The 17,848-nt window shown below is 41.2% G+C and overlaps 1 protein-coding gene across 1 annotated transcript; it reads right to left on the bottom strand.

The window, feature by feature from the left end:
- Positions 1-1,438: 1,438 nt before the first annotated feature.
- On the bottom strand, positions 1,439-17,312 carry SYT4 (synaptotagmin 4). Its single transcript, XM_028748784.2, has 4 exons — positions 16,930-17,312; positions 12,890-13,704; positions 8,132-8,252; positions 1,439-6,435 (listed from the first exon to the last, which is right to left on the bottom strand). Exons 1-4 carry the CDS (start codon positions 16,961-16,963, stop codon positions 6,128-6,130), a joined length of 1,278 nt encoding a protein of 425 aa, XP_028604617.1. The 5' UTR covers positions 16,964-17,312; the 3' UTR covers positions 1,439-6,127.
- Between the last annotated feature and the right edge of the window lie 536 nt (positions 17,313-17,848).

Genomic DNA, 17,848 nt, shown 5'->3' with positions numbered 1-17,848 from the left:
TTGCCGATCGAAAGGTCGGCAGTTTGAATCCCCACGGCGGGGTGCGCTCCCATTGTTCGGTCCCAGCGCCTGCCAACCTAGCAGTTCGAAAGCACTCCCGGGTGCAAGTAGATAAATAGGGACCGCTTACTAGCGGGAAGGTAAACGGCATTTCCGTGTGCGGCTCTGGCTCACCAGAGCAGTGATGTCACGCTGGCCACGTGACCCGGAAGTGTCTCCGGACAGCGCTGGCTCCCGGCCTCTTGAGTGAGATGGGCGCACAACCCTAGAGTCTGTCAAGACTGGCCCGTACGGGCAGGGGTACCTTTACCTTTACCTTTCTATGTATTTATTTATTTTTAAAAGATCTTGAGAAAATTCATTGGCATTTTAGTGCATGTTTCTCCTAATGTACACGCCTCTCAAAATTTATCAGATGTTCCAGGAGAAACAGCTTTTTTGACTCAAGGTGTGCTCTAAATAATAAATAATTTTATTATTTGTACCCCGCCCATCTGACTAGGTTGCTCAGCCACTCTGGGCAGTTTCTAACAGATATAAGAACATAATAAAACATTAAAAAGCTTCACTATACAGGACTGCCTTCAGATGTCTTCTAAAAGTCAGATAGTTATTTATCTCCTTGACATCTGATAGGAGGGCATTCTGCAATGTCCAGGCTGAATGATGGGGGTGGAGACGCTCCATCAGGTATTCAGGGCCGAAGCCATTTGGGTCAGGACCAACTCTTTGAATTGTGCTTAGAATTGTACTGGGAGCCAATGTAGATCCTTTAGGACCGGCGTTATATGGCCCCAGAGGCTACTCAGCCTGCCACATTCTGGATTAGTTGCAATTTCCAAATCACCTTCAAAGGTTCAAGAAAAATGAGGGCAACAACTCTAGTCCTAGCTCTGGTTTTCCAGATGAACTTATAAAATAGCTTTTAATTATTCAGATCACATGTTCAGAGTGGCCTGTTTGAAGTTATGAATCAACTAATGTTAGCATCACCTTCCTGGCTCTCAACCAGTCCTTTCCAGGGCTTACCATGTTAGGTCTCTGTTTATGTATTCCTTGATGATGCCATGAAGTAAGTAAGATGTCATAGATGTAGACTTATGGCCAAGAGGCTAATCTGCGGAGCAGGGAGCTCCTGGTCTGAATCTCACCTCTTTATATCAACACACTGAGTGGGCATAGACAAACCATCCCCTCTTGGCCTCAGTTTCCTCCATCTGCAATACGGAGGGCTAAAATATAATGAATGCTTTTTACCTTATAGAGTTCTTATAGTGACTAATGCATGTAGGGTGCTTCAGACAAGTTTTTGAGCATTGTTGTGGTGCATGACAGTAGACAGGGTCTCTTAAAAACTCACACTGAGTTTCACTCTTTAAAATAAAATTAAAAGCAGATTGGCATGCATCTGCAAAAAAATATTTATATTGGGATGGGATGAATGAAAGTAGCAGTTTATTCTTGTCTTACATACATGGCACAACATACAGATCTGGCACAAAAAAGACATACAAATCCTCCAACATCCATGCTTCCTCCCAAAGAACTTCTATTGAATGTACAACATCATTAACAAATTGGTTATTGAGTTACAACAGATCTCCAAACATGAATAACCTCCCATTCAGGGTAATATTTTGCTTCATTGTATTAGTAGTAGAAGTTGTTGTTGTTGTTAGCTACTTAGACAAACATTATTTTACATGTTTAATACAGGACATTATCCTTAACAGATTTCAAGATATTCACATTAAGAACCAAATACTTTATAAAACAGATTTTTTTCCCCCATTTCTTAAAGGCATGGTCACATGTATTTCAGTCCCATCTGGGTTAACAACTGGACTTTGCAAGACAAACGTTTCTTAAGAGCTAAAAAAAGTGACCCTATATACAATTTGCCCAATGTAAAAAGAACTGATCTCCCTACTGGGATAGCTCTTATCCCACCAGTAGGAAAACTACCCCTCAGGCCACTTAAAGCAGATATTAACCACTGGGTGGCAAAATGACAGATTGTCACAACCCTAGGTTTTATTCAGAAACAAAGAAAACAAGGCATATTAAGAGTTATTTGGCCGCTAGGGCTGGTGGCTAAAGCCTATCATCAAACAAGATGCCTAGGTCTATTGTATTAGCTAGGGCTTAGAACACATATTTTCAAACTTTCTAGCTCCAATAAGTTTTTTCTGCATGACCTATTGCATGCTGCAACTATTTCTGGGAAACCCTCTAAGTCTCATACCCAGTTTGCATGAGTTGCTGCCCAGACCTCTAGATCTAACCATAGCTACACTATGAATTTGAATGTTTCCCTGTGCAGTGTTTTCAAGACAACATTAGCCGTATCCAGAGCAGACCCACTGAAATTAATGGACCCCTGTTAGTAATGTATATCCATTCCAATGGGTCTACTCTGAGCATGACTAGTGTTGGATATAACCCATTGTAAGAGAAGACAATTGATGGTAGAGAACTTTAAGGAAGGTTTCTCCTCCAGTGCAAGACTTATCACTGGGAAACTTAGATGAACCTACAAGGAGCCCAGTATTCCTTCTGAAAACCACTAGGCTAGCCAAGTATTATTATTCAAATATTATCTTAAATCAGTCCCAATGAAATGTCAAGCTCATAGACCTTTCAACATGTGGCCTTGATGGCAACATTCTGTCCAACATGAATGTAGAATACCTAGCTTTTGATTAAGATTTGATCACATGCTCTTTCCCTCCTAAATTCTTAGTACATCTACTGTCCAAGTGAACATGACTTGCCTATTTTGATGATTTAGATCACTGGACTGATCATGGATTAACAAACATCTTTCCTCTAAAGCTCAACAAGGCCTTCTGGGGTATCTCTGTTGACTTCATAGAGCTTTAGAAGTGATTCATAATTTCACTGGGACTACCTTGAAGTAAACATTCTGAGGATTTCAAGCCTGGACTGATTTTGGCCTACAAATAGCCTGAACAAAACAAAATAGATTTGAAATTTTTATACACACAAGTTGCATTACTATTATTCTTTGTACATAGAGCATTTTCATAAAAAGCATGTTGTGAAAATGCCTTAGACCTTATATAAACACCATTATATCAAACACATCATTCAAAAACCTGGATAAATTACCAACACAAAAACCCGAAAGACCCCAAATGGAATTCTTTCAGTAATATTTGTTGCATATTTCACATTCCAGTCTCATCCTGTTCTGGCCAAATTATGGCTCTGGTTAAAAAAGAAGAAGAAGAAAAGCAACCACACAAACCTCCAGAAGAAACCCAATTCCACTGTTAATCCACCATGGGTCTCATCCTTCTCCCCTTTCCTTTGCTTTTAGGAATGATGGTTCTGATCCACAATTCAGTAATACTAAAGTACTTGGATTTCAGTCAGTTAAGTCCCACTAAGGTCAATGAGAGTGCTACCCTTATATCAAACATTTGCATCAAGTCACATGAAAGGCTGCCTGTCCTTGTAGAGACCTATAAGATCACTTAGATCATTGGCACCTTACAGAATATCACAGGACAGTGACCTCAAAAGAGGCATTTTCTGTCACCACCCTTGCAGTCTGGAAAGCCCTACTGTCTATTATCCAGCAGTTGCTTCAGATATCTTGACATGTCTTTTTGCCTTGACTTTTCCTAACCCATAATATTGGACCCTTTGGTTATTACTGAGGGTTGTACTGAGTGCTAGTCATAGTTAGTTAGGTAAACAATCCATCATTAGGCCTATCCAGTGATAGGCATGATTATCTTTGGTCCATTAATTCCAAATGTTCTACTCCTGGGTATAACTCAGACATAGGGTTAGGACTAGGATTGGCTTGAAACTCCCAAAGACCTCAGTATTTATGAACAGTGGATAAAAACACACACATCTGAAACAGATCACTAGATCTAGTTTAGAAACATGCTGCTTCAGTACACTACAGAGCTATGAGAAAGTAGCTTTGCAACATGTTCTCCTTTCCAACACTTTAACAATTGTCACAATCCTGTTCTCCAAACAAAGCATTGGGGCACAATTACAGCAAGGGAATGAACCTGTGACCCTTTCAACAAAGCAAGACTCTCATCCTTGACTTTCCACATAACCTTTGCCTCCACTGCAGCCCATTGAGAATGATTTCCGTAGAGACACATGCCTGGAAAATGCTATATCAGGCTGGATTATCTGCATTGTGCTTGCAGGAAGGATCCCATAATAAGGATATTAGATCCTTGATGACTCCTGCTTGCAGGATCAACCTAGGAACATCCAAAGCAATGAGTATGTATCACTGTGTTCTTCACATACATTTCTCAATGGGACTTTATAAAAAAAACTCACACAAAGGCAAATCTGATTCTGGAGAATCTCCTTCAGTAGCATCCAAACCCACCCCACCCCACCCCACTGCAGAACCATAATATCTACAGAAAGGATACTCCTGTATCTCAAGTATCTACCCAAAGAGGACAGGATAAGAAACTCTACTACTACAATTGTGCTAATCTGACAGATTAAAAAAAAATGGTTTCTAGTGTAAACACATGAATAAATTTCACAGGATTTCAATAGGTGTTTGTGTGCGCACGCCTTTGTTTCCTTTGTGAGGAGCCAGCACAATTTGCAATCGACCAAGTAGAATGTAACCCCCAAACTATGTAAACGAGCCCACTAGGGGCTCAGCAGAACAGCTTTTAATATTGGCCTGAGGGTGCATTTTTTTTCCTGGCGGGTCCTCAAGCAAGTAGTTAACAGGACACTTCACATACCTGGGTTTGGCTTGGCAGGTCACAAGTTGGGCTGGCCTGGTCTTAAATTACACTTCATCCTAATCTGGGGAAAAAATCCTGATCCTATTATCACATGCATACCATCATGTTATGATCCTAATATTACCCACCCACCCTCCAGAGTTCTACCCAGTTGCCCAGTGGCATGAATGACAGCTAATTAAGTGAGTTCTATGGTCAAACAGCTCATTTACACATTAGTCAGCATGAGGTATAAAGCTTGCTCCAGAGCCTGATTCTTCTAAAACCCACTTTTAAATCTTTACCCACTTAGAATGGATTATTATTATTATTATTATTATTTTTGCAGGATCAGTGCTTTGTACGTATCTCCTCTCTTTTTAAATTTTTTGTAGGATTTTTAATTTTGTTTTTAGAATAATCAAACAGAAACATATAAGGGATAAGTTTCAGTTCAAACAGTAATTGTTTCAAAATACACCGGGTGAAAGATATAACACTACAGTATTTTCAATTGGTTATAAATTTTCAATATTTTGTTTCGTTTTCTTTTTTGGCCAAAAATTTAAAGTAATCCCACCACAGGCTATACTTGAAGCACAAATCCTAACCATACTGTAAAATTTACACTCTCCTACATCAGTGTCTAAGCCCTTTATTAAACAAAGTGAGTTTTTGGGGGGATACTTACAGAGTATTTGAATGTAAGCTAATGGAACCAACCTCTCTCTTTCTCTCTTTGAAATCTAAACTATATCTCACAGGTTAATTAACAAAGTGGACCATAGCTATGCAGTGTGGCTTGACAAAAATCTCTTGAGTTTTTGGATTGCTCAAAGTATAAATACTCAACCTTATGAAAAGTGGTTGAGTTTCCATAAAATAATGTTTGTGACACATTATGATGCTGAAGGGATTGTCCTCCCCATACACTCCATTTCTCCAGATTTTTATTTTAAACTTTTACAAAATGCAGGTGCTTCTAGACTTAGCAACACATATTAATGAGATTATCTTCATCTGGGTGACAGCAGTAATCTAGGATTCCTGGTACTTTAATAATAAAAAACAAGACTTCTTAATTGTGTTTACAGCATTTTGTGTCTTTATAGCTGTGTAAACTCCAGTAGAATATGAACCTCTGATGATATTACGTCACTTTCTGTATAGCTTGCAAAAGAAAAAAGAGAGAGCCTGAACTGATTGAGAAAAGTTAGTTACCTTCTGTTTTGATAATTCATTTCAGTCCTAATAACAATAACAAAAAATGTCCTTTTAAAAATGTCACAAGCCTGTGATTATACATTGCAAAGAAAGAAAACTGATCCTTGCCTATGGAATTTTTGCTTAAAAGTTCCAACCTCTTGTTTCCGCTGTTAGCCATCACACAACATGTGCCATTTGGCAATTTGTCTCCTAGGATATTCACAGATTTCCTTCCAGTGTTCTCCTGCGGTTCCTTCTGCCGAAGCCCCCAAGGTTAACCGGCCAATGATTTCGTTCCGGGATCCCCTATCTGAATCCAAAACCAAGAATTCGATGCTGATCTCTTCGAGACCCTCGCAAGGAATATCAAAGACAAAAAGTTCATTGAACACTGCATTGGGGGTGCACTTCTTGACGTGGGTTTTCTTTTTGGAGATCCTTTTCTTGGCGTGATATAGGTTCACTTTCACATAGGGGTCTGCAAAAGACAAGCAAAATCCAACCAATATCACACTGCTGAAGAACCAAGTCCAATAGTCCAGACTTATCTTCCCTTGCACTAAGGTTCTCACCATGCTTTCATCTCTACCAGTTATTCCTGTGCAGGAGAATCCAGCTAGAACTGATTGGTAAGATTAGCTTTGTCCACTGAGAAAAAGCTCCAATGAATAATAATAATAATAATAATAATAATAATAATAATAATAATAATAATAATCCAGCTCATGCTTGCATGCTACCTGACCACCGGTTGCTGCATTTACCAGTAAGGGAGAAGGTGGTGAGAAGCTTGGCACAACTGGAGGTACAATAGCATAATCTGGTGCTCTCACTAATGCACCCCACTTGCAATCACCATTAAGCCACATTTCCCTTGCTCTTCTGTCCCCCAGTAGACACAACAATGTGCTGGTCTCTGTTCCAGAGACCAGATGCCCTCCCTCCAGATGCCTGGTCTCTCCTCTAGTTGCCCCATCTTGTATGGAATATTCGGCATGTCACATTTTCTTCATGATCTTTCACTCTCTTTCACTTTCATTGCAGGAGGTTGGACTCAGGTGACCCTCAGGGTACCTTCCAAATCATAGAATCAATTCTATGATTCTCGGTTATTTGAGGGAGGGGCAGAACCACCCTGCTCCACTCCAGTGTCCTTTGCCCCCACACCTGTAAAGCAGACTTACGACAAAAAATTTGGGAGATAGCTTATATTTATTAAAATATAACTAATTCGAGGAACATCCAAGTAACCAAAAATTCAGAAAATATGAGCAGGTGAGAATTTCATCTAACTGGTAGGGAAACCTCCCTCTAGACCAGCCTTTCTCAACCTGTGGGTCCCCAGTTGTTGTTGGACTACAACTCCCATCACCCCTAGCTATCAAGGCCAGAGCTCAGGGATGATGGGAGTTATAGTCCAACAACATCTGGGGACCCACAGGTTGAGAAACACTGCTGTAGACCACTGGATAGATGACACAGCTGCAGTCTGTGGCTGCTCATAAAGGAGGGGTGGGAAAGGACTCCATCATTGCTAGATGAGTCATGGGTAGAAGCACACCCAGGCTCTACTGCCCAGAGTTCACCCAAAATGTGAAAGACAGATCTAAAGGCTACCCCATTAAATCCCCCCAGGCATAAAGCACTGGCAGATCCCTAAAGGGTGCCATTGACCCAATAATCCCATCATATGTCTACAATTATTCTTCCCAACTTCCTCACCTGCCTGGACTCCATGCTCAATGAGAAACAAATCCCAGCTGCTCCCCAAATTGTCAATCAAGTTACCCAACAGTGTGGAGCAGGCTTCCTCAACCTCGGCCCTCCAGATGTTTTTGGTCTACAACTCCCATGATCCCTAGCTAGCAGAACCAGTGGTCAGGGGTGATGGGAATTGTAGTCTCAAAACATCTGGAAGGCCGAGGTTGAGGAAGCCTGGTGTGGAGCAAACCTAAAACGAGGTCCCCAAAGGTTACTTAAAGAACTGCCACCCAAAATATTCCTACTCAGCTCCTTGAACAGGTGACTAGCCAGGGCCCACACTGAACAGAGCAAAGGAGGGAGGGCACAGCTCCTACTCCTTTGCTATTTCTTGGTCCAAGCTCTTAAGTCTATGACAGTGTTAATTATAAATCCAAATATATGCATGTAATAATGCAGCATTTTGAAATTACCTGATAATCCGGAAACATCAGCTTTGGGTAGGTGTCTGGCTTTTAAAACAACCACCGTGAGAGTATTTGTTGTAGACTGGTAACAGAGAGAAATCAGCAGCTCGCCACGTCCGGAGGACTTCTGGAGGATTAGAAAGATAGCTCATATGTAGCAGACATCAAAGAATCATAGAATTGCTGAGTTGGGAGGGACCCTAAGGGTCAGGTAGACCAACCCCCTGAAATTCAGGAATCACAGCTAAAGAATCCCTGACAGATATCTATCTGGCCTGTTCTTAAAAACCTCCAATAAAGGAGAGTCTACCACTTTCTGGTGTAGTCTGTTCCACTGTCAAACAGCTCTTACCACAAGAAAGTTCTTCCCAATGCTTAGCTGGAATCACGTTTCTTGTAATTTGAATCCATTGGTGTGAGTTTTACCCTCTGCAGCAGCAGAAAACAAGCTTTCTCCATCTTCATTGTGACAGCCCTTCAAATATTTGAAGATAGCTATCCGTCTGGGATTACCCTACCCTCACCCCACCCCACCCAAAAAATGTGCAGATCTGCTACTAGATGGGCAACTCAGAACTATGACTATATATATTTGTGGTTTTAAAGCATATTGAATCCTTGGCCAGCCAGTCTATTGAAATGTGGTCACAAATAGCATCTGGCAAATTAGTGTTTTGATGGACTTATGAAAACGTAAGGTGCAAATCAGATCTCGCCCCTCCTCCCGCTACAAAACCAATATAGTCCCCTTGCTAGAGGAAAATATTTAAGTATGAAAATAGAAAACATGGAAGCTTCAACACTCCAGGTCACACACTGGGGCTTCTTGCATTAAAAACCATAAAAGCTGCAGATGGGAATATTGCTTGGTACACACAGAAGCAATTTGATTTGACGCTTGATCTTTTGAAAGCAATTACTAAAAAGTCAATACACAGGCAGGTTCTCGGGAAGGGCTATGGGTTGCCCAGGCTTTGAGACATCTATTAGGTTTGGAATTTAAAAAAATAAATAAATGGGCTTCCACTTATGTTGAAGTGACTTCCAAATCAATTTACAAACACACAGTAAAGACACTGACTTGGAAGCAAGCCCCCTTGATTTTTATGTGCCTTACATCAAAGTAAAATGCTCAGGATTGGTGCCGGAACAACTAATATTCAAAACACCAATGCCTTTATCCTAAAACATGCTTACCCTGATAGGCCAGCTGAGACATAATGAACTACTGGTAACTTCAACTAAATTGTTCGATGACTCAGATTTTGGTTGTGCAAGTACTATGAGTTAATTCAGTAGATGGCAACTTTTGTCCAGAGAGCTGGAGATGCCCAATGGACTAATTACATATAGGGTAGGTGTGACCAGAAGGTGGAAAGAAGCAATGGTGGGTGGAACCAGGAAAAAAGGCAAAATCAGTAGAGAAGTGGAAGGAGAAGGAGGGAATTTAGATGTGCAGTGGATATGGATAAATCCTGAGCCAAAGTGAGTTGCTTTTGAGGAACTCTGAACTTGTCTGATATCTATCCCGAACCAAGAGACGACAATACAAAGCTTCTCGTGGTGTCTTTATGACTCAGAATCACACACAAAAAAAGAACTGCAGAAAACATGTCTGCTGAAAGCAAAACTAATGTCTCTAAGTTTACCATATAAGGAAAGTGACATGTTGGGAGTGAGAGTGAGGAATCACAAAGGCAAATGTGAAGGGAGAAGGGAGGGAGAGCTTTACTGTCATTGACAGATAATCAGAGATAAATATTTTACCTCAAAAGTGAATCCCAATTAATTTTAAAGAAGCCTAGCACAAATTCCCTTTGACCTACTTGTCTGAAATTTGGCAGATTTCTTACCAATGGAACATCTCTCATATCTGCTATTTTCAGACCAATTGCCCAGAAAGTGTCACAGGAGATTAAGTGATATTGTTATCCCCCCCCAAAAAAAAAAATTGTAAAGGCTGGAACATAAATCTCTGCAGATATGCTTTTGCATATCCTATGCCTGCAAAATCCATCATTTTCTGCCAAATGGAAAATGGAAAACTTTATACCTTTTCTTAAAAAACAAAACAGAAACAAACTTTAAAGTTGCACAGCAGCAGAAAATGAAATAAAAGCCTAGACCTATCTGCCTGTTATTTGGAAGGTTTTATCCACTCTGGAGAGGCTATTATGCCTGAAAATTTCATTCGCTTCTGTCAACAGGGAAAATACATATAGCTTGTCTTCCCAATATTCCCAATAGTAATTTCCAGGAGGCGATGGTGATTAAACCCAATTTTCCTAAAGCAGACTCAAACTTTGATGCTGTGCTGAATTGGGCAGCCTACAAAATACTTCAAGTGGCCTATTTTCTGAAGTGCAGGATTAGGGACCAAACTGAATCTTGTGGTTGGTACATACCCCTGGGGAAAGAAATCCACTTGTAAGCTATCAGCTCAACCCCCTGGCAAGAGTGATCTGTCACTCCCATAATAACCTACTAGGTGGAGTGGGAGGGGGGGGGAGGAAGTGACACAAAGAGGGAGAACAGGGTTAACTGCATATGGATCATAGCCATGGAGATGCAGGCTAATACTCATAGCCATAGAAATCAATGGAGAATTTTTATTTTTATTTTGCCATTGACTTTATTGCAATGTTGATTGCACTGTTACAGCCCACCACTTGGTTAAGACCTTAGATTAAACTGATTTTCCTGCACTGATGAAGTCAATGTAACTATATTGGTCTTTGTTCAAGGACTTCAGATTCAAACAGAACAACTTCTGCCTAGATATAGAGTTTGCATTTGGCTGCAACTCATGAACCTATTGATCCAACAAACTTTAGGTTATATGTTGTTTTGGGTCAGATTTGCATATCCATGTTGCCACTGTAGCCAGCATGTGTTAATGGGCCACAATGAGTTAATCATTGTCAATAGCACTTTTATATCACCCAATAGGAGCTCAAACCACTCCTTTTCCACTGAGGGGATTTATTTGTTTATTTATTTTCCTGAGAGACAAGTGTTGAGTAAGTGTTAAAAGTAACATTGCCTGAACCAGACCTGAGTTCCACTTTTGTTGTGAGACACTTAAGGTAAGATATCCTGCTAAGATTTGCACTGTCTCCTGGATTCAAAGTAATCCAAGCTAAGTCTACACTGGTAGGAGAAGGAAGAATCTCAAGGGGATAAGTTCCATTGCAGAATGCAGGTGAGATTGCCATTTTCAAATGCCACAATCTTTAAGAATGTTCCGGGAGGGAGGGAGGGAAAGGGAGATTACAATGGATTTTCCAGCTGAAGCATGAAGTGGCCCAGACCACTTGACTATGACTGGCTAATCTTGGCTAGGACTGGGTATTCTGACATTGCTGGACTCTAATCAGTTCCTGCTAGCATGGCCAATAATAACAGGTGGTGGAAGCTGGAGTCTCTAACATCCAGAGGGCCACATGGTGACCACATCTACTCTATAATATAGAGCACTTCATTCCCACCTCATCCAAGAACTTCAGCAGAACTTCTTGTGACTGTTGGAAATAGCAGTTAGTGTTCCTATAATACCACTTTCAGTTATGCACAGGTAGGACCTGCCAACAAAATGCTGTACTGCATATGGATCTGCACTCAGATAATTAAATCCACTACCGGTATATTTCGGATGCAGAAATCCCACTGGTAACAATTATGTGCTGCAGGATCACACACTGAGTTGCTGCTTAAAACCCACAGAAAACAGTGGGAATCTTCTAGTTCATCACAATGGGTTTCCAAGTCACAGGTACTCTTGCTCACAAAGCTGAAAGGTTGACACAGTGTTGTCTATCCCCCTGAAACCTCTCACCACATGGAAACTCAATGAGCCCATAACATTATTTTAACCTAGCGGATTTACAAATGTAGGTCATGGACTGAGGACCTAAGATGGAAGGAGAAGGGCTTAAGAGTTTAATTTACATCTGTTTGGAACCCTACAGAGGGACAAGTAAAAGCAGGAGGGATCATTTTGAGTGGGGGGAAATGGAACAATCCAATGGGTTAAAATCTCCCAGCTTCTATCTGTCTGTTCCTAATCAGCCCCCCCCGTGATTTTTTATTTATTTCATTTTTAAAACTGTTGAATGTAGCAATACACTAGATTACATCGTAGCCCACAGATGATGCCTCCAGTGTGATGGTATATCACAGATATGGGGAACCTGTGGCTCTCCAGATATTGCTGGACTAAACTCTCACCATCCCTAACCACAGGCCATTATGGCTGCAGGGGCTGATGGGGGTTGGAACGCGACAACATTTCTCAGCCATGGTATAAAGGTAAGTCACTTTTAGATACTTTAGTGTAAAAAAGTGACAAATAAATATAATAAATAATGAAATACATGACTAACAGACATGTTTTTTTCCGCCTTATCCCATATATGCCCACTCTACTGCTTCAATCTGTAGAACTGGCACTGTTAGGAGCTCTGCATAATAGCTGTTCTGCACTTGACTGATGAAGTCCCTTCCCTCTGAGGGTTTATCAATAGACAAACTGGGCCATCATAGCTAGATATTTTAAGAACCCTTGTTGAGATAAATTAAATGGGGATATAGGCAGACATCCTTTCACATTGTTGAGACTCTCTAGTTTATTTTATATATTCAAGATGCATGTAGGCTGTTGTCAGCGTGCTATACTTAGATTCTGCCTTTAGAAAAACTGTTATGTGCTGAGATAGGGCAGGCGAAATAAGCTGATAATACAAAATATGACTCAAGATCAATTACCCTAACATTCTTTTTGATGATCTCCTTGTTCATCAGCATCCTTCCTTCAGACAACTCAATCCCGGACAGAGGAAAGAGAACTTCTCCAATGATGTCATCTCGGGAAAATCGGTCAAAACTTAGGATCATAAAGTGAAGGCTCAGATCTTGGACTTGAGTATAAGGGATTCCATAGAAGGTGAAGGTTTCATCAAAAGCTGGGTCTAATGTTTTTCTCAGTACTCGAGTTTTCACCTTGTGTTTCTTCTCCGGGAGTATCGTCATTTTGATGTATGGATCAGAAGTCATTGACTGTTCATCCATGGCAGGCAAGCCACGTGCTTCCTTGATGTTCACCATGAAAGCCTTCTTCTCAAAGTTATACTCAATGGAGAAGAAGAGAGTCCCTAATTTATCTTGCTTCTCTTCAGAAGATATGGAAGTAACAGACTTCAGGCTATCAGGGGAGACAGAATCTTTTTCCCTCTCAGGAAAGAGCTTTGGAGTGAAGTTCTCGAGATCTGAGGAGTTTGGTATTTTGGGGGTTGTTTTGGGGAAATTGCCGTTCAGATCTCGTTTCTCCAGGTCAAGGTGGAGAGAGGTCTTTGGCATAACTGGCTTGCTCTTGCCTTCTTCCTTGTCCTCTGCCCCAAACTTCTTTTTGCTGTTGAGGTTCTCAGGATAGATGTCGACGCCCTTCAGCACATGAACAAATTTGTAAGGCGGGGTCTTATTTGATTTGGAAGATTTGCGTTGGCAGCAGATCCAAGCAAAGAGGGAGACAGTGAAGACCAGCCCAAAGGCGCTGAAGATTCCAACCACAGTTGGAATTTCATCTGCAAGTCAAAGCACATGGCAACAAATGCATGAACTGCGGACTTCAGAGGTTGAAAGCAGTAGTTAAACTAACTATGCAAAGGTGAGCCAGCTGGTGAAGCAGGGAGAATGAACTGCTAGGTATACTTTATAACAATAAAGCCTATTCATGTTGTGCCCCCTGCAGGTATGAACGTGTATCGAAAACTCTGGCTGGGCATGTTTGCTGTTGCATGCAAACCTGGAACAAATACAGTTCAACAATTGTGATTATAACAACTGATATGCTTCTGTTCAGTTTTGCTGCTGCCCCATATAAAATTTATGAATTCAGTACACATATAAACATCTCTAGCTCCCTCCTACACCCTTCACATTAGTCTAAGTAGATAAAAGAGAATTTGAAATATGTGTTAGTCATAGGCATGACATCCACTTTTATATTACGGATTTCCCTTTGTGTTCAAGAAGCTACATATTTGCATGGCCTCATTGCAGGAAGGGACTGGTGTTTGGCATGGAAATGCAAAACTTAGTGTCTTAGGATATTCTTGCCATCAGCCTGGTGTCAGTTTTCTATGCAACACTGAACATATGCAGCCAGCCATTTCATCTTGTGCTACTTGTCCATTATACAAGTGCATGTTTAAATCCATTTGTGCACCTGATATTTTGTAAGCATTGGATCTATCTAGTTGCAGAGGCAAAATGACGTTCAAAGCTACCCAGAGATGAGGGCATCTAAAACAACATTTCAAGGAAGCACATTTTCCAGCCACAGCAAGTAAATCAATTTCCCGAGAACTTCTTTCCATCACTCGTATGAATCAGCCCACATTCCAAATGGCAATAGGGAAAATAGCATGAAAGCTGCAATGACATCTGGCGCATGGATAAAAGAGGAGCATTAGCATTTCATGAGTAAGCAGTGCAGGGCCAAATGAACGCCACTAATTGGAAATCCAATTCTGTCCATAAGTAACATTCCTAAGTGAGTCTAAGTACCACACGCTGGTAGCACCAATCAAGGCTAAGTCCACATTCTCCAAGCGAAATGGGGGACTCATGAAATATTAATGCAATGGCATTGCTTATGCAGGAAGGTAGCAAGAGTGCTGGTGTTCTAACAAATGATCAGCATCCTCTCTGTTTAAGAGAGAGTGAACGAACAGTTCCCTTGAAAGGATAAGTAAATCTCTGCTTGAGATGCAGAATGAGCCTCCCGAATTTGTGTAAGCAGATCCCTGATCTCCAATTTAAACGACAGGGACACACACACACACACTAGACTTGCACACCCAACCTCAGCATTCAAATAATGACTTGAATTGTTTTTAATCGAATCCATGGAGAAATGAAGGGTCCCACATATAAATAAGCTATTGAAGAGTTAGCATCAGCTCTCACTACCTACCTCGCCACTTTTATAGGACTGTTAGCATGGGAGATCTCTTCTCACTCTGGCTGACTGCTTTTGATTAGAGTAGATTTGTAATGAGCTTACTACATGCAGGGCATGGAAATGGGTTAGTGTGCAGACAACCATGCTTTGGGGTAGAGCACTGGTCACTGGGTCAGTTCCACCCCTTACATTTATGTGGACTGGGTCACTTTTTCTTCATACAAAATATGGGGTAGGAGACAAGACACAACCCATCAACAGTGAGGTAATGACAGTTGCATAAGATGCTTTGGGAAAGAGGCCAGGCTGGATCATTAACTCGGCTGAACAGATTTTAATGGCCAATTGACATATTTGCAAATACTCTTTTGAAGCTTGCATGCCGAAGTATTGTCTCCAGCAGCAGGAATGATGGTGCAAGTTACAACTTCAGCCTCTGAGAGGAAGAATGCCACAGTTTTATATTAATTATCCTCATAAAGTCAGTTATCAGGTGAGCAAGCTGTCACAAATGAAATTAGAAACACCCAGGGGGGGTGATACAAGACGAAATCAAAACTAAATGTGCTGTACAATAGCTGCCACAATCTGCCTTCCTTGCTGTTTTCATATGGCAAAGCAATTGCTTGGGTATTATAGCAGCTATATGGAAATGGTAGACTGGTTTGAAAATGTGCTATTTCTGAAAGTGAGTAGGACAGATTACAGAAGTGTTAACTGGAAGGGGCAGAATCTAGACACACGGCACAAATATGAACTGATCCAGTTTGAGTTGGGACCCAAAGAATTCAACTATGCCAACATAATTTTAAACTCCTATTAACTTCATCTAGAGGCTAGTGGAACTGACATCTATGACTTACAGTTTACTCTCACAGTCTCGGGTGTACTTTGACTGTAGAGAAGCTGTGCTGCTACCCTGGCATATGGCAATGATAGCTATCAGGACAACATGAATAAAAGTAAGGTAAAAAGGTAAAGTGGTCAGGAGCTGAACCACCCTCTAGGGACAAGGGAGAGAAACAACTTTATTTATATGAATGTATACAGTTCTCTCTAGGTCTAAAAGATAATGAGCCTACTTATTTAAAGTTTAAGCAGATATATTGGTGCAGAAAGTGTTGTTTTTTAATTGCCTACTTTGAATATGAGAAGACAACCAGGGTTTAACTTTAGTTTCTGTACACACACACACACACACACACACACACACACACAATACTTAGTTCAAAGCATTTTTTAAGGGAGGGGTACTTTCCATACACTCCCTTAGCAACATCACTAATGACAGGAGACAGACAGTTGCAGAGGAAGAGAGAGAGAGAGCCTATGGACAGATGAGTGGGTGGGTGGATGACTAATCTATTTGAGTAAATATCTATCTGTTCCTCTCTTGAAAGAAGCAGTTATGGCAATTATCCTGAGAACATGTAGAATATGGATTCGGAATTAAATGCATATAACTGATTCTTCTCTAAAGCTAGATCACAACAAACAGACACTCCCCACCCCCACCCCAAAAGACACACCTCACGGTGCATATATTTTACTTGTGAATTTTTGGGAGCTATAGAAAGAGCACAGCGGAAATCTATAAACTGTAGAACTAATAAAAAAAGGGTGTCAAACTTCTGTAAAACCCAAGCATCATATAAAGGATGCTTTTAAGGAGAGGCGACTGACGTCGCTCATATCAGAGCACAGGCACAGCCTTAGCTTTCCAGCGCTGGCTTTCCCCCAGGAGCCCGAAATAGTAGTCATATAATTGCCTTTTCCAAAGCACCTGAATGAAATGAAATTAATCAAGCCTTCAAGATCGGGTTTTTTAAAAGAAGACGCTTACCAAATTCTTCCCGGCTGGCTGCAATCGGAGCCATGTTGCTTGCTGCGCGCTCTGTCCAAGGTGCTGAAACCGCTCTTTCCTTTTTTTGCCCCTGTGCTCAGCCGCTCACTGAAGAGGAGGGAGGGAGAAAACGCATATACGCACACACAACCAAGGGAGTCTTGTTTTCCAACGTGATGAAAACACAAGCCTGAAAGATCGGGAAGGTTTTAGAAGGAGGAGGAGGAGGTAGAGAGGAATGGGTGGGGGGAAAGGGGAGGGAGGGTCTAGTACAGTCCTCCTTTCCTGAACACTGATTCGTGAGCCCTTGTCCTGTGGTTCAGATCTTCTGACTAACTGAGCTCTGAGACTGAAGACGTGGTTGAAACCCAAATTGACGCAATCCTGACGCTACAGAACTGAAATCAGTACCTCCCCCCCTTCTTCCCCACTCCTGGGAATCCGGCACACATTCATCAATTATTTTAACGGCTCTGCTGCAGGAGATTAGCTCACGTTCTCAGTCGGACACAGACAGCAATGCTAATTTCTAGGGTCAAATCTCCCAATGTCTTATAAGACACAGTCAGACTTTTTTTTTTAAAAAAAAGTATATATTATTAATGTTTTATCCATGTTTTCAGTGACGGTGCTCTAAATGGAGAAGAAGAAAGCCCTGGAGGCGAATGACCCAGATCTGTGCCTTTTCTGTTCTTTTCTCTCTCCCACTCTCTAGGATGAAACGCTTGGTTTGACTGGATTGCCAAACGGTTTTGGTTCTCACTGAAGATTGCAGGAAGTGGAACGTTTGTGTTTCTGGGAGTTACTGCAATATCTGTATCATCCCCTTCTAACAGACTACATTTTTATTCTGTTGTATCTAGCCCCACCCCCCACTTTTCTCTCTCACACAAAACCTTTTCATAACAAAATCTTTTTT

The sequence above is a fragment of the Podarcis muralis genome, chromosome 11 (genome assembly GCF_964188315.1).
Source record: "Podarcis muralis chromosome 11, rPodMur119.hap1.1, whole genome shotgun sequence".
Lineage (NCBI taxonomy): Eukaryota > Metazoa > Chordata > Lepidosauria > Squamata > Lacertidae > Podarcis > Podarcis muralis.
This window is presented reverse-complemented; position numbering and strand designations above follow the sequence as displayed.

What these genes read in the sequence shown, in the direction of transcription:
- SYT4 (XM_028748784.2), bottom strand. Translation starts at nt 16,963, where the DNA reads ATGGCTCCGATTGCAGCCAGCCGGGAAGAATTTG. An exon ending in TCATCAAAAAGAATGTTAGG is followed by an intron (nt 8,253 to 12,889) that starts GTAATTGATCTT and finishes CTAATCCTCCAG; the next exon opens with AAGTCCTCCGGACGTGGCGA. An exon ending in TGATGTTTCCGGATTATCAG is followed by an intron (nt 6,436 to 8,131) that starts GTAATTTCAAAA and finishes TGTCTTTTGCAG; the next exon opens with ACCCCTATGTGAAAGTGAAC.